The 24,616-nt window shown below is 34.5% G+C and overlaps 3 protein-coding genes across 3 annotated transcripts; all 3 read right to left on the bottom strand.

Annotated features, from left to right (window-relative positions):
- Positions 1-7: 7 nt before the first annotated feature.
- LOC143542713 (mini-chromosome maintenance complex-binding protein-like) lies at positions 8-5,906 on the bottom strand (the record flags this gene model as incomplete). Its single annotated transcript, XM_077035243.1, has 11 exons — positions 5,673-5,906; positions 5,044-5,157; positions 2,519-2,626; positions 2,321-2,446; positions 2,184-2,228; positions 2,003-2,107; positions 1,785-1,925; positions 1,637-1,711; positions 681-794; positions 399-601; positions 8-110 (listed from the first exon to the last, which is right to left on the bottom strand). Coding segments are annotated over exons 1-11 (1,302 nt in total), but the record flags the coding sequence as incomplete, so codon positions are not given.
- A 2,583-nt stretch (positions 5,907-8,489) lies between these two features.
- Positions 8,490-14,377, bottom strand: LOC143542733 (potassium transporter 2-like). The gene is made up of 10 exons (XM_077035258.1): positions 13,558-14,377; positions 13,069-13,303; positions 12,737-12,982; positions 12,601-12,654; positions 11,630-11,890; positions 11,468-11,520; positions 10,682-10,799; positions 10,345-10,599; positions 9,579-10,226; positions 8,490-8,673 (listed from the first exon to the last, which is right to left on the bottom strand). Coding segments are annotated over exons 1-10 (1,911 nt in total). The 5' UTR covers positions 13,597-14,377; the 3' UTR covers positions 8,490-8,671.
- A 3,691-nt stretch (positions 14,378-18,068) lies between these two features.
- LOC143542712 (uncharacterized) lies at positions 18,069-20,595 on the bottom strand. The gene is made up of 7 exons (XM_077035242.1): positions 20,461-20,595; positions 19,739-19,787; positions 19,558-19,660; positions 19,248-19,433; positions 18,522-18,596; positions 18,318-18,387; positions 18,069-18,227 (listed from the first exon to the last, which is right to left on the bottom strand). The coding sequence occupies exons 1-7, from the start codon at positions 20,584-20,586 to the stop codon at positions 18,153-18,155; spliced, it is 684 nt and encodes a 227-aa protein (XP_076891357.1). The 5' UTR covers positions 20,587-20,595; the 3' UTR covers positions 18,069-18,152.
- Positions 20,596-24,616: the final 4,021 nt, after the last annotated feature.

Genomic DNA, 24,616 nt, shown 5'->3' with positions numbered 1-24,616 from the left:
TCGATCGCGTATTCTCAACACCGGTACTGGTTAATGTCCCACACTGTAGTTGTGTCTCGTCTATTGTAAAATGTGACCCCTCTGCACATTGAAGGACGCCTGGAACAAGTCTGCAAAATTAATAACCAAAAAAATGTTAATCAAATAAAAGATAAATTACGGTTTTAGTCTCTGACTTGGCCAAAATAACCCTTTTAGTCCAAAGGTTCTAAATCGACTTTTACAGTGCATTTGTTTCATTTTCTTTTCAACTAAAGCCCAGTTCTCTAACACCATCCATCTCTGTTTTTAACTTTCTTATGAATTGACTAAAATACCCCTGTGCTAAAATACCTATTTGACTAAAAGGGTTATTTAGTAACAGCATGAAATACTATAAACAATATTTTTTATGCTACCTGTTTGTTTGATAATCCTTTACAGGGGCAAGTGAAGCGGTATTAAGATAGTCAACTGTGAGAGGAATATGTTGACTGAAAGATACAAGATTTTGCACTGCCGTACCAATACGGTTACCAAATACAGCTATACTCGATTTATCAAAAGTTGTAAGGTTGAGTGATAATTTCCCCACTGCAATTGAGTCTGCTCGTGTGTGAACCTGTACCAAAAATTCTATTTATTTAATATTGAAGTACGCATCTGAAAATTAATTAAGATTATGGATTATAGATTCTTGCCTTTGATAATAGATGTAATAACATAAAACGAGCGGCTAATTCATCACCACCGAGAACTATTGTAAGATGATGCAGAAGAGATTCGCGTAGTTCTTTTATGGCATGAGGTTTTGGCTGTAAAATCACAACCATCAAACACTATTTCATATTGCAAACCACAAGAAAGGATTTATTAATAGAGAAAGCCTTTCAAAACATGATAAAATATCACATTTACTAGACAAAAAATTATAGTAAAAATACGACTTTTTAAATTTCTGACATTTTTAATCTTCCCTAGAATATAAGAATTTTAGAGTGCAAGATAATCCTGTAAACGAACTGAACGTTTAGTGGATTGTCGGCAAAAAGTGTGTTTGTGTTCGTATATTTAATAAACAAACAAACATGAACACATCCCTAGTTTTATTAGTTCAGTGAATCGTTAAGCGAAAAGTTCATTTATGTTCATTTATTTAATAAACATCACGAACATGAACACCGATTACAATTTAGTCTACTTTTATAGTTTTTTAGGTCCAGTGAATCGTTAAGCAAATTAATGTCCGTTCATCTACGTTAAGCTATGTTCGTTTGTTCATTTGTTTATGTTCTTGAATCTTCATTTATACTATTAACAAACGAGCATAAACAAGCACGACCACACTCATATTCTTAGCAAACGAACATGTACAAAAAATTCTGTTCGTTTAATTGTTCATGTTTTGATTGTTTATTCTATTTAAGTTAAACAAATGAACACTAACATGTCCCATCCGTGTTCCTTCACATGTCTATTGCAGATAGAAAAAGAAGAGTATAATAAATTGTATTTAATGAAATGGTTAAATATAAAATATTAAATAATTCGAATAGGTATATTTGATATTAGTTTTTTCAATTCGAGTAAATATTATATTATGAAAGTTCAGGAGTATATATGAAAATGACACATTATAAATATCATTTAAGCACACCTCCAATGTCGGTGAACCAATAACCATGTCAATAGGTGAAAGCTTTCTGTGTATGATACAATGAAGACGTGGCACCTGAAAACATATTCTTGTTAACATATCAAGCCTATATATAAAAAAGAGAAATAAAACGAAAGCGGGCATTAACCTTGCTAGAAGGTAAGTTGACTAACTCCTCATGGTCAAAACCTAGCTCATTTTCTTCTTTAACATCGGTGTCAAATGTAAGGACACCAATAAACTCAAACACATCATTTAGCTTCAACTCCGACTCTGGAGTATCATATACCTGCAAAATAACACCAAGTTATATAAAATACAAAGCATCGGGCTTTATGATTAATAATATAATATATACAAATTTACCTTCACTAGACATTGAAAACTAGTTCTGTCAAAATCAGGCTCCATACTCATACCACAGTCTGCCACCTCAGCAATGCTCTCCGATTGAAAGGATTCACCTTCTCGCTGTTATGTATTAATAATTGCATCAAGTTAGTTTTAAAATATGGAATTATGTTAGATAACAAAATAACAAACTTACCATCTTCTTTGCACGTGGAGAATCCGGATTCTCATTGTTCGAGTCCTGTAATGATGAAACTTAGTTAATCTTAAAACTTTTTCACGAAGTATAGTTGAAACATATAAAGATTCAAGATTAACAAAATTTCAACATACTTGCATTTCCACCTCATTAGAAACCGAACAGTTGTCTCTTTGTCGCTTCTCTTGATTTGATGACCTGGCGCGTGTTGTTGCCAAACCATCAGAAGTAAAATCCGCCCATGAATTCTGACCAGGAACCTATAAAGAAAGAAAATTAACAAACATGAAAATGCATACATATATATAATATATAAGATTAACAGGACTCACAGGAATACAGAAGAGTAGCCTACGGTCCCAGAGCCGCTTATCGGGCGAAGAACCCATGGGAAACTGAGAAACATCTGTGAACTTGTTGGTAGTCCATGTTTCTTCATTCTTCAAATAATAATGCACAAAATAATAATAATATGTTAAAGATTTTATTCAAGTAGCAAAGGAGACTCTCGGGGTCACAACAGGAAAGTCAAGTGGGCATAAGGAGTCTTGGTGGTGGAATGACGCAGTGCAAGACAAGATAAGGGACAAACAAGGATGTTTTAGGGAGCTAATGAGGTGTACGAATGAGGAGGAGCGAGTGGAATTGAGGGACAACTACAAAACAGCCAAGATAGAGGCAAAGAAGGCAGTGGCGGAAGCAAAGAAGGCGGCCTTTAAACGGATGTATGAAAGCCTGGAAACAAAAGAGGGGGAACATGCTATGTTTAAGATTGCCAAAGCCAGGGAGCGTAGAAGGCAAGATCTAGGACCGGTGAAGTTCATAAAGGATACAGATGGGCATGTACTGGTCAAGGAGCAGGACATCAAGCTAAGATGGCAAACCTACTTCCACAATCTCTTTAACAATGGGAGAGCTTACCAAGAAGAACATGACAACACAAACTTTCAACGACAACAATCGAATAACTGCTACTGCCGACGGATCACACGAGAAGAGGTAAAGGACGCACTTAGGAGGATGGGAAGGTCTAAGGCGGTTGGCCCAGACAACATACCCATCGAGGTGTGGAAGTGTCTGGGGGAGGAAGGAGTCATGTGGTTAACTACTTTGTTCAATAGTATTCTCAAATCAGGTAAGATGCCAGACCAGTGGAGGAGCAGCGTTGTAGTTCCTATCTATAAGAACAAAGGAGACGCCCAATGTTGTGGTAACTACCGAGGAATCAAACTACTAAGTCATACTATGAAGCTATGGGAAAGAGTGATTGAGGTTAGACTTAGACGAGAAACTCAGGTTACGGTCAACCAATTTGGCTTCATGCCGGGGCGTTCCACCACAGAGGCAATACACCTTATAAGAAGATTAATGGAAAAGTATAGGGAGAAAAAGCGTGATCTACATATGGTGTTTATTGACCTAGAAAAGGCCTACGACAGTGTGCCACGACAGGTGCTCTGGGAATGCTTGGAGGGTAGAAGAGTGCCCAGGAAATACATAGAGATAATTATGGATATGTATACCAGGAGTGAAACAAGTGTCCGTGCGCCAGTGGGGGATACTGATTTCTTTCCTGTAGAGGTAGGTCTTCACCAGGGGTCAGCGTTGAGCCCGTTTCTTTTTGCAGTAGTCTTGGATGAGTTGTCAAAGTCGATTCAGGGGACTCTCCCGTGGTGCATGATGTTCGCAGACGATATTGTGTTAATTGCTGAGAAAAAACAAGATCTAAACATGAGGCTTGAGGAGTGGCGAACAACCTTAGAGACAAAAGGTTTAAAGATTAGCCGATCTAAGACGGAGTACCTACACTGTGATTTTGGTGAGATAAACGACAGTGAAGACGCACACATCACAATTGAAGGGCAGGTGGTCCCGCAGGTAACGAAGTTCAAGTATTTAGGATCATTTGTACAGAGCGATGGGGAATTAGACAGTGATGTGACCCACCGAGTTCAGGTAGGATGGTGTAGATGGAAAGCAGCCACAGGTATATTGTGCGACAAGAGTTTCCCGACTAATCTGAAGGGAAAATTCTATAGGGTGGCAGTTAGACCTGCAATGCTATATGGAACAGATTGTTGGGCCATCAAGAAGGCACAAGTGCGGAAGATGGAGGTAGCAGAAATGAGAATGCTACGTTGGATGTGTGGGCACACAAGGCTAGACAGAATAAGAAACGTTGTGCTTCGCGAGAGAGTAGGGGTGGCGAACATAGCAGACAAGATAAGAGAGTGGAGATTGAGATGGTTTGGACATGTAAAGAGAAGACAGACGACGAATCCTGTTAGATCCGTAGAAAGCATTACTATAGAGGGGAGGAGGGGTAGAGGACGACCGAAATTGACTTGGGATGAGAGGATTAGGCATGATTTGATAGACCTAAATCTCTCCGAGGACATGGTTGAGGATAGGAATTCGTGGAGAAGTAGGATTAAAGCTAAGGATTCCTAGAGAGAATTGAATACCTTAGGGCTTAGACTTAACTTATTTAGGTCACTTACCATAATGGTATTTCCCTTACATATTTTATTATTATTATTATTAGCTTTTATATTGCGGTTAAACTGCGACCTTATTATTAATATTATTATAATTAGTAGTAGTTTTTTTATATAACTGTTAAACTTTTTTTTTTTTTTTTTTTTTTTTCATACACATGTTCTTAGAGCCGAGGGTCTCTCTGGAAGCCACCTCTTTATTCCTTTGGATAGAGGTACGGTGTGCCTACATCCCACCCTCCCCAGACCCTACCTATAGCTCTGCTGTCGGTGGGATTTTACTGGGTATGATTGATTGATTGATTGATTGATTAAAGATTTTATTCAAAAACTAAATGAAGGTGAAGTGAAACACACACCTTATAAGCACCAACATAGCATTCATTTCCCAACATGTCTTGTATCATTCCACGGAACCGAACTAATGAATTTGGTTGAATCCATTTAACAGTTGAGTGACTTAGAAATGGGACCTGAAAACAATGGGAAGGTTCATGTACATTTTAATCTTAAAATGAGAACATAGAAAATAATACTAACTTATGAAAAAATGAAAACGTAAGAAACAATACCAACGACAATACCAATATACATAAACAATGACTTATAATAACAAAGAAAAAAAACCTAAAAGTTACAACAAAAGAATCAAAATCAAGAACAAAATAATAACAGCAAAAGAAAAAATCTAATAATAACAAAAAAAATATAAATCAGCAAATACTTATATCGTCTTATAATCCAAAATTAGCAAATACGAACAAAAAATAACAGCAAACAAGTATAAAAATAAACCTAATGATAGTGTTTTCATGCTAAAAATAAAATGTATTTGATCCTGTTTCCGGAAAACAATAACAATAAATAATATTCAAATCAATATTATTAGGGCTTAGGGTTTATAATGAGAGTGGTGTAAGTATGTGTATAATAATAATAATAATAATAATAATAATAATAATAATAAACCCTAGGAGAAGTAGACTACCTGATTGATGGCGTGGCTGTCAAATAGAAACTGGCGAAAGAGATCGGCAACGCCCCAATCACTCCGGTCGAAAGAAGCCGGATCTGAACCGGAGGCAACGGCCTTGTGGAAAGTGGACCGGACGGCACCGAGTGGGTTCGACAAGCAATCGTATTCACGTCCCACCATCTCCTCTTTACTCCGTACACACTCGAATAAGAATAACAGTCAACTCGAGTGTCGGACGGTTTCATATTAAGGATAGGGAGGCTGGTGGCTTCCCGCCAAAATGTAAGGTGATTGCCGCCAATTTTGTATATGTGTTTGTTCATTAACGAATTGAGCTTGTTTGTGTTTGTTAGTGCTCGTTCGTTAAATTGTATAAACGGACGCTAATGAGCATTATCGGAAGTAACTGGACGCTAACGGGCACTAATGGACAGGCAAACTTAAACGACACAAAGAGATAAACGAACATAAAAGATTACATATTAATTCGAGAATAACAATAATAACACTAATTAAACCACAGATCCGGAATTACGCCCAAATTAAACTAAACAAAAAATATAGTTAGTAGTTTGCATAGTAATCAAAACATAAAAGTCTACATAGTAAAATGTTAATACATGAACCCTAACATGACAAATATAAACGAACCTAATCGGACGCGCGGAAACAGAATTAACTGGGCGGACATAAACAAACACATTATCGAACGTTCACGAACACTATTAAACGAACATGACCTCTATTTGTGTTCGTTCGTTAAGTTTACCAAACGAAACTTTTTGTATGATCGTTCATTTATTAAATGAACTTCATGTCGGACGACATTTAGCTCATTTAAAGTCCTATTTCTAGGTGTTTGTGTATTTGTTAACACAAATGTAACGTTGAAGCTAAATCAACAAAAACAAGCGTTTATTAGAGATGCCTTCAACATATGATATGAAGAAATCCTTCTCTTCGATCTTCCTCAACGAGCACCACACCACATAGTACAACAACGACTCATTTTTTTAATAAAAGATACCGGTTGGTTTTTCGGTTTTCGTTTGATTTATTTCGGTTAATAGTCAAAATCAAACTTGGACTAAAACTTCTACCTAGAAAAACATAAATACATGAAATGGAGGCATACATGACATTTAAATCAAGAAATACATGAAATAGAGGTATAAAAGCTATAAATATATGACAATACTAGATGGGTGCCCGCGCGATGCAACAAGTGTTTGAACTTGTTAATCACATAACAAATATAAGTGTTTATGGTTTGGTTAAAACCTTGAAATCGTTTAAACCGGTCATTGGTTTGACTTCTTTTTCCTTTTTCTTTTTTTACTTTCGGTTTGTTGGTCGGTTTCAAAATTTTCAAAACGTAGTGAACGGTTGGTTCGCGGTTTATACTGACAACCGGTCATATGAAACCAGACCAGACTGTAAATGTTGAATGTATTTTAATGTTTTTTATTATTAATTATTAGAAATGTTTTGTAATATATATTAGATATAGTTAAAATTTAATTGAACATAATCTTTTTATTACAAATAACTTGGCTATACAACTTCAAATTAACCAAATTACAGTATGATTCATTTTGTGATCTTTGTTGTTATTATTATTTCACGTCCTAGATCTTCGATTAATATTTACCATTTATGTGGCTAAAATTATCATTTTTTATTTATAATCCTCTCAAGTATATTATGTTGGTGTTTAGTTAAAATTGATGGTGCATTTAAAGTAATAATTATTTTAAACTAAATTTATTATTAAAGGTTAAACTATGAAACCAAACTGGAACCAGGCCGTTAGTAACGATTCGGTTTCAACTTTCAATGGTTGAGTTTGGTTTTGGACGACAAAAAAATCAGTATTAACAGTTGGACTCACAAGTTTAACTTAAAAACCATCAAAACCGACATTAAACACCCCCTACGTAACATATTAATTTATTTAAAATGAAAAAAATTATAACAATATCATACTCAAATTAAAGAGAATAAAATGCTCGTTTTTATGGTGTAATTTTTTTATTAAAATATTAACGTTTAAAAAGGCTATAGTCATTTAAAATTCATGGATGAGAAGTTAGTTTACAACTTAAATTAAAAACATAACATGGTTTAATATGAGAGACCAAACTTGTAAGTTGAATAGATTGTGTTTAAAAGACAAGTTTACCCTTACTAGCACATATACCTCATGCTTTAAGTGTTGTAAATTACTTAAAAATTGGTGTCTTAATTTACCCTTGTTTGGTGTATTATATATAGTATAGATGAATAGTTTGGTTCAATTTGATTAATTTCAGTTAGCCGATTTCAGTTCGGTTTTGTTAGTTTTGATTCAGTTCGGTTATTGCTTACCCCTAATAGAAATGTTAAATTATTTTGCAGCCAATCATACACTACTCATACTAAATTTCTTAACATTCTTAGCAGCATATAACTTGCAAAGCAGAGTGCACAAAACTTAAGCCCTTTTAGCAGACAAATATACAGCCATATAGAGAAGCTAGTTGCACCAATATACCATTAACAACCTTTTATACAACATAAACCATACCAACTTCCAACAAAGACGCCGGAGGCACCTTCAAAACCACATCCGGGCCACGACAATTCCGCCTCAGAAAATTATACGCGAAATTAATCGCCAACCTCTTAAAAACCGATGACCCCTGCTTCGATTTCACATGTGAATGACCGAGTATGAATGCAGTCCCACTTTGTTGTGCATCTAATAAATCTTGAAGTTCTTCTCTCATTTGTCTGTCTTTTGGTTCTTCAGTGTCATTGTTATGATCATCAACAGCAAATGTTACTCGTCTTGTTTTGGTTTGCGGGTCCATCTCGACTATGTCAGTTATGCTCTCGGCTGTTGGAAACCCGACTGATACGCTAAGTTGTTGTATACTTTCGTCTGGATTGAAATCCCGTGTTGAGAAGTCTGAGTTCCCGATTACTGTTAAGCGATACTCTCCTGATGATCTAGTGGATCGAAACCCGTCTTCTTCTGGGATCAATAATAATCACGATAAGCAAATATTAATCAGTTTCAAGTAGGGGTGTAAATGAGTTGAACCACTCGTAAGCTACTCGAAACTAGCTCGCTAAAAACTTGAATCAACCCGAGCTTAAACGATCTTGGGCAGGCTCAAGCTTTTAATGAGGCTCATTTAATAAAGGAGCTTTTATTTATATAACTTTTATTTGTTATTAAATATACTTTAATTTCTAATAACTAATATTATATATAAAATTATGATCAAATTAATAATATTATAATATCATAGTATACTATACTATATATAAAATTTTTAATTATAAGTACATAAAAGTGCTTACAAAAATATAAAAAAAAACAATAAATAATAAACGAGTTGAGCCCGTGCGAAGCTCAAGCCTTAAAAAAATACTCATGAGCCATGCTCAAGCTTTAGAAATAGGGCTCTAAACGAGCCGAGCTCTGTTAAGTTAAACAAGCTCGGGCTCGGTTTGTTTGCCCCGTACTTTCAAGTTGCGAACTCGAATCAAATGTGAAAACTCAACAAATAACTAACCATTAAATAGAAATATATATGTATAACTATATATTTTTGTTTTTTGTTTATTTAATGTAAAATAGTAAAATTGCCTTTTCATAAAAACTTAACAGAAAAAATAATGTCACTCGGTGTCATCGTGTTAAGGGCCAGAGTGTTACGGGCCGCCAGTAACGACCACATAGATCATCCGTGTAAGTGTGCAACTATTATTAAAAAATATATATAAATCGAAATTGGATTTTAGTTCAAAACTTGATTAAAAAAACGAAATTTGAATTCGGTTTGCTCTATAAACAAAGCCAATAAAAAACCGAATCTGGTCGGTTCAAATTTCGGTTTTTACAAGTAACACTAAGCACAACTAATGTACAAAAGTTACCTGCATCACTAGTCGGCTCGGGTCGGGACCAGTCATAACAAATAAAATCAGCAATCCTGTTGACAAGTTCAGACTCAAAAGAATCCACATCGTGGTGAACATCCCGATACCCGTACCGCACAATGCATCTATATGACCGGAGACTAGCAGGCCCCACACGACCCATAAGGTACCTTTCGGCTGGAGGAACAAACGGAACAGGAACAGCTTTCACACACACAAAGACCAAGATCCGGTGAAACGCAGGCAAATTGGTCACGAACCGTGAGAAGTTAGCCGGGATCCCCGAGGTTAGATCTGTGAACACGAGCCCAATACCAGGGACCCGTGAAATACCCAAACTCGGGCCCAATGCTAGTAACCATTCTAACGAGACCTTGTTTTGAAGGTCGTATTGGTACTTTTTGGTGGTCCCGTAGTGCCAAACGAACATTATGGTTACTAATATGAGTGCTAAGAGGATTGGGAGCCATGCGCCTTCACGGAACTTGACTAAAGATGCAGAGAAATAGAGGAGTTCTATGGACCCAAAGAACAGTAAAAAGCAAAGGGCTAGAATAGGTGGTTTCTGCCAACAAAGAATGATTACTAATGATGTTAGGCATGTTGTAACCAGCATTACAGCCATAACGGCTAGTCCTGCAAAAAGTCAAATATAAAGAATGAAAATTTTGTTACAATATTTAACGGTTGTGGCTAAAGGAACACCACAGTTCATTTGACCCATAACTATTACGAACAAACTTTAACCACCAACCTGATGCGTTTCCCATGTGTTTAATGTCCCTGAATCCAATGGTCACAGCGATACATAAAACCATGAGAATCCAGTTGATCTCTGGGATGTAAATCTGACCGTGTTTCTTGTCCGATGTATGAACAACCTTAACCCTTGGAAAACAACTAAGTGATTGACTTTGGTTAATGATTGAGAATGTTCCACTGATGATTGCTTGACTCCCAACAACAGAAGCGAGAATGGCTATTACGAGAACCGGCCATCTCACACTTTCTGCACATCATGTTACTAATTAACTATTAATTATCATTATGAATATTTCTTTTTCAAGAAAGAATTAAGTTAAAGGGAATACTTGGTACTGAGACATAATAGCTGATGCCATCAGCCATCTGGTGGTTTTTAGACAAGTAAGCTGCTTGTCCCATGTATCCTAGTATTAGTGCAGGATAAACCAGGAAGGTGAAAGCAATCTGTAAAAGAAGTTATTACTTAATAACCGACGTAACCCAACCAAAATAATTAAACCCAATTAAAAACCAACAGTTTTTTATGTTTTTTTTAAACTGATTCTTTAGTTCGTTTCCTGTTATGCTATAACCAAACCATAACAAAAAAAAAACGGAATGTTAAGTAATTTTTAAGAAATTCATAAATGGTGTGGCCCAAAAATTTTAGACCCAAATGTGTAATAATCAATTAGCTATCAAATAACAGAAAATTTTAGGCCCAAATTCATTATTTTGGAACATTTTTGGCCCAAAAGTTTCAAACCCAGATAGTAAAACCGAAACGAACCCATTGTAAAGACCGAAAACTGAACGGTTTTTTATAATCCAAAAACTGAAATAATTTCATTATTTTGGACCATTTTTATGGTCCAAAATTTTCAAGCCCATAGGGTAAAACTGAAGCCGGCCCCATTGTGAATACCAAAAATTGAACGGTTTTTCATAATCCAAAAACCGAATTTTCCATTTTTCTGTTTGAGCCCAAAACCGACCTCTAATTATAGAGGTGGTGGTAAAAATGGGTCAGTATTGGGCTGGGTTGAATCATGCCACAAACAAATGCTTTTTGACCAATTTTATAACTTTTTATAGACAATGCTTTAAACATGCAATATATGAAAATATTGTACCTGAATTGCAGCATATGAGAAATGACCAAGATCAGCAAACATTGCTTCCGAACCTGTAAGTAGAAACATAAAATTCTTTTAAACTAACTCAAATTTAATATTTAATCTTGTTACCTCAAAAGTCAAACAGTACCTAATTTACAAAGATTTTACGGTTTTTACCTGTAATGCACAATAAAATGCCTCCCAATGACATCCACCCTCGTTTCTTTGTTTTCTTCATAAACTTATACATGTAATAAGGCGAAAGAGCTTTGTAAACATGTGGGTTCCAATAGAATATATTATATAATCCAAGTCCACTTATGCATAACAGCCATAACAGCACAACTGGAGCAAAAAGGAAACCGACTCGATGTGTGCCATAATGTTGTAGTGCAAATAAGCACACTAATATGAAGCAGGTGATCGGGATCACAGCATCTGTAAATAATAACAGTTTTAGAATATGCATTTACACTCTTAAAGGTTTGACTTTTAGTTAAACATAATCAGCTTCTAGTGTTTTGACTTTTAGTTAAACATAATCAGCTTCTAGTGTTTTGATAAACAGATTCTGCTTCTGATTATCTTGAGTGTTTTGTCAAATTATCAATTTCAAACCCGCTTCAAATATCTAAAGGTAAAGTACAATGACCTATTACCCTTAATCCTGTTAAACAAGATGACTTTTTCTCACAATAATGTCCTTTTTGGTCATTTTGACCCATTTAATCAATTAAATACTTAAATAACCAGACTTGCCAAACACTCACATCCAAACACCCTCTAAACAACTGATAGTTGTAGGCATGTACACAAACCAAACATTCAAGGAACCAATCGGTGAGAGGTTCATTTATTTAATAAACGAACAACCATGAACACATGTCTCGTTCGTTCATTTATGTTCATGAGCGTTGTTTACGCTTGTTCATTTAAACTCGTTTGTATTTGTTCGTGTACGGTCATTTAGTTTACGTTTGTTTAGTCCATTAATATATGCATTTAAACTTTAGGCCCGTTACAGCTTAGTCTAGCTTTAATAACTTTTAGGCCCAACATATTAGTCTTCACATTTAATTTTATTTGTTTAAACTCAGTTATGTTGGTTCAGTTCTATTACAAGCCTATTTAATGTAAAACTCACTCACATTCATGATGTTCTTTGGACATTGATAACTCAAGCCCAGAAACCGCAGAAAAAACTGCAAATTTGAACAACAAAAAAATGTTAATAATGCAAAAAAGTAAAAAAGGATTTCAAAACTTTGAAAAAGATATTTTTACCAGATATAACTGGAGTAAGTACTCCATCTCCAATTACCATACACGTGCCAAGAAGAACTAAGATTAGTAAAGCTGTATGCAAAATTTTGTGCTTTTCAAGCAACATTTTCACTTTCGACCCATTTTCCCGTTCTGGAGGTTGCATCAGCTTATAAGTTGAAAGTGATTCATCAGCAATTTGCTTGTTTGGTAACAGGCTTACGTTAACATGCCGACATATTGAGGAATAAAGAGCAAAAGTTCCACCTATGCAGTCACAATAACAAGTTTCAGTTTGATCACTGAAAACCAGAGGTGACAATTTTGACCCAACCATAACATAAATTGTTTACCTTCACCATTATCATCGGCTCGAAGAACGATAAACACGTATTTGAACAGCGGTACGAGAGTTAAAGTCCAGAAAACAAATGAAAGCACACCAAAAATCTCTTCGTTTGTTTCCGAGTGATGAATATCTTCTGCAAATGTGCTTTTGTAAACATAAATTGGAGAAATGCTAAGGTCACCATAGACGACGCCTAGACTTTGATATGCTAACATCAATGTTGTCCTCCAAGAATCCTTCTATATGCAATTAAAAAAAACATATAAGCATTCTATTTATAAAGATTGGTTACATTGAAAATTTGAAAAAGATCACAACTTGACTTTCTTTATTGCTAAAAACCATTGGGTTTAAGAAATTCTTATAAAGAACAATAAAGCCACTCAAATTGTTCAATCTTTCATTCATTTTGCAAAATTTTAGGAGTTTGATAGCAACCAAAATAAAATTTTGGTAATTTGAAAACAAGATATTCCAAAATTTGTGGGCAAACCTTAGAATTTCCCCAACACTTTCTGTCACCAAGATCCATGCTTTCTCAGAACTGCTGATGTTTATGATGAAACAAGCTAAATGCAGATTCCAGCTGAAACAAAATATATATAAATTTGCATTTTTCTTTAGAACCAAAAAGAGGATTACAAGACTAATATAGAAACAGTGACCCACTTGATTTCAAGAAAGATGAAAAGAGCTTTTGATGAGCCAAGATTTCAATGAATCTATTAACCAAAAGGTGAAAAACCAAAAGGGATCCAAGCAAAAGACAGGAAGATGCAAAATCGAATAAAAAAGATTGTCTTTTTGAAGATGTAACTTAAAAAATGCACAATATTTCAATCAAGATGATACTTTCTTGAATATAAAAATAAGTTTCAATGACGCCACTAAATCAACCAGTTCCCATGACCACGAATCAACTTCAAGAATTAAATATTCAACACAAGTGGTGATCAACTATTTAAGAATTTTTTAAAAGATCACTTCAGCTCAAATAGTTAGAAAACCAGAGAATGTTTGGGAGAAGAAACAGGCAGACCAAAATCACATGACTCAAATGAAACTGCATTATCATGTCCACAATTCAATGCAGCTTTCAAGGGCAAATTTGGCATTTATCTATCTCTCTTTCTCTTACACACACACAGTAAAAACACACACTGTGTCTTCACGTGGTTTAGTGAGAGAATTAAAATACCCAACAATGTGACAAAGTACCTAATTATTAGTTAATTAAAGTGTGTGACATTAGGCAAGAATCCATTATCTATATCCAAAACCGAAATAAACCTCAAGACAAGAAAACTAAACCTTCTAATGTTAAAAAAAGAGCCATCTTAACTAACACAAAAACCAAACATTAAATTATAATTGTTAAAAAGTTTAAGTTAATTAAAGTCTTTTTAATAATAAAATAACCTTATAGTGCATACACATATTTGGTTTTATCATGTAGATAGAATAATAAGTCAAATTTAGCATTTCTTGGACTTTTTAACTGGTTAGTGCTTTGGGACCAAATTTGTCCTTTTTTTATTTGGTTTTTTATGCACACTATGAAAGACAAAACCAAACTCTTTTGCAACACTGCATTTGGCCTTTTGTTATAAACAGTTAAACTTCAACAAGGGGCGTTTACCATCCAATTCGGTCGCTTTTAACGAAAATTATGAGGCAAAAAGCTAACCATGGTTTGAAAAAGCGGCAAATTAAACCATTTTTTTCAAAAACGGCAAACTAAGCCAAACAAAAGCGTTCGATATAGCAGTTTGAACATGTTATTAAAATTACTAGTTCTTATTAAAATTTTAAGAATGGTTAAAAAAATAAAAAAAATTACAAACTATTATAAATAATAAATATGCCTGTTTTCCAATGAAAAGGCAATCCGGTTTACACTACAGTTCTTACTTTCAAACTTTCAGTCCATGACCCAAACTGTCAAACACAGTTTTCAAACCGTAACGAGAAAGAAAAAAAAATTCCCAACTATGTAATTACAATACCATACATAAAGCAATCTAGGGATGAGATCGGTACTATACCAAAAAATACCGACACCTAAAACGAGTAAAACTGTATACCAAATACGGTACCAATGTGTTCGGTTCGGTACCGATCAGTACCGGTACTACTTAAAATCACCAAAATACCAAATGGTACCGATACTAAAATACATGAAAAAATGCCAGTTCGGTACTGATACTCGTTAAAGAATGTCATGCCTAATCTAAATCTAAAGCCTAATATTAAACTAGTAATAATTATAGTTAACAGAAACCATAAAACATGAAACATACACTATAAGTTACAATTACAACTGAGCGCGTGCAGGCTTCAAATATTTAAGGATTTAAAAAGCAGGCTGGTATTTGTGGTATAAAATAGCTGATACTGTCATTGTCTACTTATACATATATTCAACTCAACAACGACTATTCAGAAACCAGAAGGTCACAGCCTCATTAATCATTATCAGTGGAATTACATTAACCCTAAATAAACGCGTGCTAGCTAGCCTTTTCACATTTCTACGTAAATTTGCTTTTATAACAAATAATAATAATAATAATAACAATAGAGTTTGAAAATTAGGTCATGACATTGAAGTAAAGGAGATTATTAGAGCTTGCTTACTGAAGGTAGCAGGCGAGTAAAAGCAGAGTGACGTTGCAGCAGGTGATAAGCTAATTGTTGCTTATTGTTTATTGTAAAGCGTGAAGTTGATTGATATTGGATCCACCATTACAGTTGCAGTTGCAGCAGAAGTGTGTGTGTGTGTGTAATAAAGTGACCAACTGAAAACAACGGGTATCGCTGCGATTATATTATCCCTGCAAATATGGGCCGGATATTTTTGGGGTTTGTAAATATTTATTATTACCCGGGCAAGTGTGATGGTTTCGTAAGTGTATCTGTACGTCTATACGACTGGTATAGGTTTATAAATAACATAATACATTGTCATAAAATAAAAACACATAATTTATAAATAAATATAGTAATATACACTTATTTAAAGTTACATATCTTTCTTGATCAAGCTATGATAAGAGTGTTTCGAGGTACCAAACTTTAGTAGGCAAGTTTTAGATGCCGGTATCTCAAATCACTCTTGTTAGTCGTAGGTTGTTCAGGCATAATGGAGAAGCATATGTATTTTAAAATAGATGTATATTTATTTATAAATCCGGTGTTTTTATTCTATAACTATGTTGGTTGTTAACTAAACTTTGTGTCTATTTTATTAAAAGTTTTAATTAACTAAAAACATAATTTTATAAAAAAATTAAACAAAAATTCTAAAAAGAATTGTGCCTACACGTCTCGTATAGCCATATAAGCTTATACGAGGTATAGGAATAGAATGTGACGATGTCTGATAAAATTTGTCTCTATACGAGTTGTATAAATGATGCATGATACCCTGATATATAGTCTGGTGTCCAAATAATCAAATACCGTGTGCCATAAATTTTACTACGAGAGATTGTCCGAACCACTATACTATGTTAATAGTTTAACTTGAAAATTAAATAGAAAAAATGATTAAGGGTGTGTTTGGGATTGCTTATTTAAGTGAAAAATGACTTTTGATTAAAAGGACTTATAAACTTATGAAATTTTGAAAAGAAGTTTTTAAAATAATGTTTGGATTAGCTTATATGTTGGGGAAAACCAAAATGACCAAAAGGGACACTCTTTTTTAAAAGGAGTGTAATTGGGTTTAAGGGTAAGAGGGGTGTAATAGGTAAATCAAACTCATTAAGTTAATAAGTCACATATTCCTAACTTTTCAAAACCCCTCTATTTTGCCTTCATCATAAGTTAAAATCCAAAAGGCCTTATGATTTACCAAACACCTTATTAATTTTTCAAAAATTTTATAAGTTATAAGTTGATGAAAATAAGGAATCCCAAACACCCCCTAAAACTTAAGTATAGTGATGTGTGACGTGGCATGATTATATTTGAAAAAAGAAATGATTTATACGGGTTCAAAACACGCAAAACATGCACCCGTAATATTATCGGGTTGTTTTTAGCTTATAATTTTGTAATCATGTAATTTATAAATATACAATCACTCTCGATACATATTTCTTGTTTAGATTTTTTATAATGAACTGAGTAAATTAATAGAGAAACTTACTTATGAAAAACATTACAATCTCTTATATTTGTTAAGTTGCTAAATCTATCGGATTCTTTAGCATTCTTATCTATATATCACAAAAACATATTTTCAACTTACAATATACATTGCAATGAAACAAATATTGTCCCAAGTTTTAGAAAGATTATTAAAGGTATGAAATTGTTATAAGTGCATTTAAGCACTTGATATTTCAAATAAGCTTTTTGCTTGAATTCGAGATCCATTTTAAGGTAAAGAAAATATAAGCGGTTTTCAACAACATACACAGGATTTCCAAAGGGGAAACCATGAACCCGACATATAGCAAGCACTTGAATACCCGTTAGGCCGTTACCCAACAAGTGTGAAACCAAATATCAGATTCGATTTTGCAATCTGAAATAGAATATGACACGAGTGTTGTCAAAAACACGTTTCAACTTTCAAACCCAACCCGCTACCATCCCAAACCGCATAGGCCGACTCATCAAACTTACCTGCGACTAAGGTAAAAATAATAAAACATAACCATTCACCCTTCGATTATGTAGTTTGTATATACGTGTGTATTAAGTTAATTAATGTAGGAATCAAATAAATGAATTTCGGGTAGCCTGTCCAAATCTTCGAAGAAGATGACAACCGAATCATTTGCGAGACCCACTTTTTAGCGTTGTTTTTCTTTGTTCCCTCACAAGTCATTAGTCATAATCATTCAACATTAATGTTTTTAAACAGTCCGGGCCTCACCTGTCGAGTTTCTTCATGTTTCATGTTTCCTCGGCGGCTCGGCCCACAGGTGAACCCAACCCAATAATGTCTAGCCCACATTAATTACATAACTTTAATTATGTATAAAACTAATAATTTAAGTAAATCAGTTTTAGCTAACATAAAACTTTGAACAATTATTTCTAGTTTTTATCAACTTAGTGAAGTCCAAACAAACGCTAAACTGGGAGTAACTCGCCCGCCTTTTTCACCCAGACATTGAAGATATCATCTGTAAAAAGCACGAAATGAACCTGCAAAGAAAGCATAACCGCATGGTGTGGGTTCATTAAATCACAGCATGGTGATTGTTAACTAATATAACAAAAGGCGGTCATAAATACCTCTTTAATGGCATTGCAATGCTCTTTGATTGTAGATATGGCCACAGTTGCAGCTTCCTCATACGGGTATCTGAAATGGTAGTTACACGTTCACGTGAAATTCATAACTAATAAAATTAACATCCAAATGAAAACTAATATATATATTGTGGGTTATTTTGCATCATTGATAATCATCTATTTTGTGCAAGTTAATGAACTCACCCAAAGACACCACAAGATATGGCAGGAAACGCAACATATTGAATATTGTTTTCCCTTGCAACACGCAGACTGTTCCTGAAACAGGGAAGAAAAAAAATCCCATTTTGATAGAAAAATCGATAGAGGGTTATGCAAGATTCTAGTATTAAACGAACTGGACGAACACGAATGGAGCATGTCTGTGTTTCTTTGTTTAACTTCAACTGAACAAACGACCGAACACTTTTCTCATTCGTGTCCGTTTGTTAAAAAATGAGCTTGTTCGTGTTCGTTTATGTTCGTTCATTAACTGTATAAATGACCAAGTTCACAAACGTAGACAAACGAACATAACTGAACAAAGATAAACGAACATAACTGAGCTAAAACCAATTAAAAGTAAACGCAAACAACTTTGTGTTGGGCCTAAAAGAGTTATTAAAACTAGACTAGATTGTTATCTCCCTAAACAATTTAAATGAATGTATTAACAAATAGTAACAAACTTAAATTGACTTCAGACGAATTGAACAAAGACGAATTTAAGTGAACGAACGTAAATGAATGTTCACGGACATATATGAACGAATGAGACATGCGTTCATGTTCGTTCTTTTAACTAGATGAACAAAAACTTTTATTCAGATTCCTTCATTTACTAAGAACACTTTTTTAACCCAAATCAACCCACAGTTTGAAGTATGGATCATGATTGTTAAACTTATATTCTATCGATAAAAAGGATACCTGTAAGCATTACTCAAGAAGACTGCAGATTTGCTTTGTTTACCACCATGCCATGAACTTGTACTCTTCTGGCCACATGAGAATATCGAATACCAATTAAACCGCGAGGAGGCTGGAGCATCGCTATCGGCTTCATAAATAGGTCCAACGGTGTGGATTACATGCGACGCAGGCAAATTAAACCCTCTTCGTGAATTTCGTAATAATAAGTTTCATAGTGTTTGAATAATAATAATAATAATAATAATAATAATATAATAATAATAATAATAATAATAATGATGGAAGCTAAATGCTGTTGAGATCATACGGGGTGATTCTTGCTTCTCCTGTCGGGCAACGAACTCCAGGGCGGACTTCAGGCACATCATAGCATGCTGTTCGTAATTCTGGACCAGCAGCATCATGTATGGCTACCAAATTTATAATAAATTTGTATGAAATCAATGTTACATATACAAAAGTTTGTTTGTGTATTATTATAATATTACCTCCATCAGCACCACCACCACCGAGCATCCGCTCATTTGCTGGATTTACCTGTGCATATCATCAATCAATAATCATAAAGTTCATACAAATAAGTCTTTGGCTCATTTAGTTATTGAGCCTGAGCTCGAGCTTCGAATAGGAAAATCGTTTAGCTTTTATTTCTACTTAATTTTTAAGTCTTTGGCTCGTTAAGACTTTAAGCTAATGCATAAGAGCTCGAGCCGAACTTAGGATCATTTAGATTTTTTCTCAAAATATATAAAAATAATTAAAAATATATCTGAATAAATAAAATTAAAGTGTCCATATTTCTTTTTTTATTTATCCCATTATAAATGTCCATTTTCAAAATTTATTAGTCAATTTCCAAGTTTACCCTTAAACACACACAACTAACATTAATAAACAATATTGACGGATCCAATTATCAAGGGTATTATTGTCATTTGGTAAGCAAAGAAATAATAATTCAATCTACCTTGAATTTTGTGTTTTTCGAACCATGACATTTTTAACGGGACTGAGTAAGTAAATAACAAATGAGCCGAGCTAGAGCGCCCGTAGTGAACACAAGCCGAGCTCGTGTATGAGAAATCTGAAAGGGCATCGATGATTATTATTATTATTATTATTATTAGATGAATTATTTCTACTTAGAATCACAAGCAATAGCAGTTTGTTTAATAATAGTGAGCGAGCATGATAATATAGAAACACATACAATTGCGTCGGAGGAGCCGTTGATGAACCAACGAGTAATATCTCCTTTCTGGATCTTCACCAAACTCGTCGGAGACAGATTGAATTGAGCAACGCGTTTATCGGCGTCTTCTCCGTTGGTTGACATATTGAAAGTGGAAGAAGTAAGTCGTTGGATGGCGGGATTTTTTTATTATTACAACAAGAGACACGAAGTTACCTTATATTAGATTCAAACTTTGATACTCGGGTGTGATTAATCATAATTAATTAAGATTAATCGAGATTAATGAGATCGGACTTTAATGTATAATTTTAAGCTTTATAGATAAAAAAATACATTTTGGTCAGAAATTGGTTATAATCTCGCTGGAAACCACTGATTTTGGTCGGAATAAACACACCAGATTGCTTCTTACACTTCTTAAACACACTCCACTTCTTATTTTAACTCCACCATTATATATATATGTGTGTGTGTGTGTGTGTGCCTTTACCGGAAACAAAGTACACTCGTTTGAGAGGTTTCATGGTTTTAAAGTATCACCAAAAGTCGTTTGTTGGGTTGTGAACCTTGACGGTGTTAGCCTTGGGGAATTGGGCATGGCCATGGATCTTAACTAACATTAATGGATATAATTGATGAGGTCATTGAATAAGGTGGATGTGTTACATGAGAGTTTGATTGAGGGTAAGCAAACGTTAAATGCGGGGATGTGATATGTGGGTAAAAGAATGTGTTTTTAATGTCTAATATCATGATTTTTTAGCTATTTATATATAACGAACAAGATTACTTTGAGATCTTTTATGATTGCAGGTGTGTTGGTGCTTAATGTAGCTAAACAGAGCTTAATGGAAGCTATTGGGATGATACTCGAGAGTTAATACGAAGATGAACGAGGCCAGTAGTCAAGATATGATGAAAACATAAAGAAGATCAGACACGCCGAATTTTAGGTTTTTGTCTCCATATATAAATATAACTTTAGAGTTGCGAAAAAGAGACTTCCCCTAGCCGTTTTTCATCATTAGATAGCAGATTTTGAAGGTTCCCATCATTCTCCAAGCTTATTTCTTCACGTGTTCATCAATTCTTTCAACCATTGAAGATTCCATGTTAACAATGAGTGGCTAATTCCGTTTGTAATCACCCCCGCGTGTAAGATTTGTGTGAGAAACTTCTAATTTTAGTTTTGTTCATTGATTTGGAGTAAGTTTTATGTAATCTTTGGCTGTGTTAAACTTATCTTGTGCAATTGAAAGTTAAATAGTGATGCAGCAGTATAATGATAACGAAGATCGAATCACGTTGATTCAGTGAATACCCGTGATGAACTTCCAGAACTCCCAAAATCTCACCCAAAAGTCAAGGAAAACGAAGAGAAAATAATTTATTACTGAAATTCAAGTTTGCCTTTTCCAATTACATAAGAAACATATAAATAGACATTCTAATATGAAATGAGCCCAAAAAAGGCCATGGGCCAAACACAAACCCAAAAATAAAAAGACAAAACCCGACAAAAAAAAACATAAAAAGGCCCATAACTTTATTTAGGAGGCGTTTTTGGGCTTCAGACAGGGGCCAAACCGCCGTAGGTCTCAAGCTTCGATTTGACTGGTAATGGGCTTGAAACGGAGCAACGTGGGCCAAGTTATGCCCATTTTCGTAGGCCACATTTGAAAGCACGATCATGAGCCTCCAAATATAGCATGACACATTCTTCGATACTTTGTCTTGCAATTTTAATATCATAGAGTTCATAATTAGTACTTTACGTCCATGTATTTGCTTGACATGTATTGATTAGGCCGGTGGTTTTGTTAATAGAATCTGGTAAGTTCAGTTTCTTAATCATCACTTAAAATCAATGCATGCAGAGTCCCACTTAAGGATGTCCCAACGAACAAAGCTAGGTTAGTAGTTAATTGATGAATCTAAAGCCCATAGTGGTTACTGTATTCTCATTATTGTTTTACAAATCACTTTTAAAATGCTTGAAATTGTTTGTCCACCATAATATAACTATTTCATAAACAATTAACTTAATTAGTACTTTCCCACGGATTCCCTATTGGTTCGACATACTACTTACCCTTGCTAGTTAAGGGATAATTATGTGATACCCGACAAAATAAAAAGTATTAGTATATTCCATAAACGAGATTAGGACATGTTTAGGCTGGATTAAGTGAAGACTAAGACCCATAAGTTAAATATAGTATTTTAAGCTAAGAATGAAGGGAATATATATATTGTAAAACATGTGAGAAGTGAGACGGAATAAAGAAATTCCGGTGATAAATAACGGAGAAACGAACGTATTCGGTTAAACATGCGAAAATTTAACCCGACATTCAAGAAGGTGTCCAGGGGTGAATCCATTTGAATATTTTATAGGATCGAAAACCAAGAACACAGGCGAAAACGTGGCTCAATTCTGAGTTATAACGAAGCGGGAAAATGCAAATTAGTATTTTCGAACACAGTCGTTAAAGCTCATGTACCGATGAGCTTGTAAAAGTTGATATTATCTCTGTAATTGAGGTTTCTTATTTGGATAAAATAAACCGAATAGACACCATAATTTTGGATGAGTTGTTTTTGGGAAAATCAACTATGCTATGTTTATTAAGTTCGGAATAACACAGAACGGACACCGGTAAACGATCGATAATAACTTATTAGCGGATATAATAAGTTAACGAGACAAATTTAAGTCGAGAACGGAATAATTAATTTGATGAAATGAATTTGGAAAATACAACGTCACTCGAAGTAGCGGGATCGTTGAAGCGAGAAACCGAAACGTGATCGTAAAACTCGTTCCAAACCGCACCTATATAAGGTGGGTCACCCCACATTTTATCCATTTAACAACATATTTTCTGAAATCTAGAGAGAGAGTAGAGAGAAGGCAGAGAATTCCGGTGGTGGAGCGGGGAGGTCCGGCGGTGGTGCGTGGCGGTCCGGCAGTGGCCGGTGGTGGTCCGGCGTGGTGGTCCGGCGTGGTGGTCCGGTGGCGGCTGAATTCCGTATTTTACCCGGAACCATTTTTCGACCTCCCGAACGCAATGGTAAGCTCCGATCGTCCTAATTTTGAGCTTAAGTTTGTTAAAAACAAGTTTTAAAATCTGGACAGATTGTATTATTCTTGCATGTCCACAAAGATCGGTCTATAATCGAAGATATAACGGTCCGATCATCTTGATATTTTTACAAAGGGTTCATAACCCATAGATAATAATTTAGAATGGTGGAGATAAGGATTGGAGTTGCTTAGGCTGGGTTTCTATACCCGTTTTATTGTTCAGCTCGTTGGGCGGATTTTGAAAACACAGCTCTAAAGAAATCCAAATTCCCGGAGATCTGGCCATCGGATCAAGCTGAAATTTTTTATGAACCTTTCTAACATACAGATATTTGATTCCACCGAAGGGATCTATGATCAGATGTTTAGATGGTGAGTTATAAGATTAGTACGTTACTGGTCAGATTATAGAACGAAAATAGTTTCTTAAAACAAGTTGCATGTAGGTTTTGAGGTGTCGTACGGACGATCCGAGACTGGAGAAACGTTTGTGACGCAATAAAGAACGCGTTGATGTATCCGGATCGCATTGCATGCGGGTTTTAAACAGATTTCTAGACTCGAATCATACGCGAGGAGGTATATCGTTTATATCTTTAAGTGTTGAAAGAATTGGATAACAAGAAAATTAATATAAATATTGTTATCGGAAATAACTTGGACAATGAAAATCTTGTTAATAATTATTTAGAAAACCGCTAGATACTATCGAGTGATAAAAATTGTACAATTGAGACTTGGACGATTTCGTGTGTTTGTATATATTTATAAACACGATATTTGGACTGAAATAGTTTATCCGGATAGTGACTACAATTAATATTAAAAATAAATATATACTTTTATAAAATGTAAATTTTTATATAAAATATGAAAACAAAGTTTTTATATTAAGAATATTAATATAACACGTTTGGGTATAAATAATAATAACGATTATATTATGTTTTGTTAAGAAAGTGGTATATAATATATTTGTCAGGATTCAAACACTCGTCTATTAACAAAAGAATATTATATTTTAAAATAACTATATATACTTTTATTAAATAACGTCCAAGTGTAGTTTCAAAATCATATATT

This window comes from Bidens hawaiensis, unplaced genomic scaffold (assembly GCF_021521415.1).
Source record: "Bidens hawaiensis isolate Kalapana, Puna unplaced genomic scaffold, B.hawaiensis_p1.1 tig00012954_1, whole genome shotgun sequence".
Classification (NCBI taxonomy): domain Eukaryota; kingdom Viridiplantae; phylum Streptophyta; class Magnoliopsida; order Asterales; family Asteraceae; genus Bidens; species Bidens hawaiensis.
This window is presented reverse-complemented; position numbering and strand designations above follow the sequence as displayed.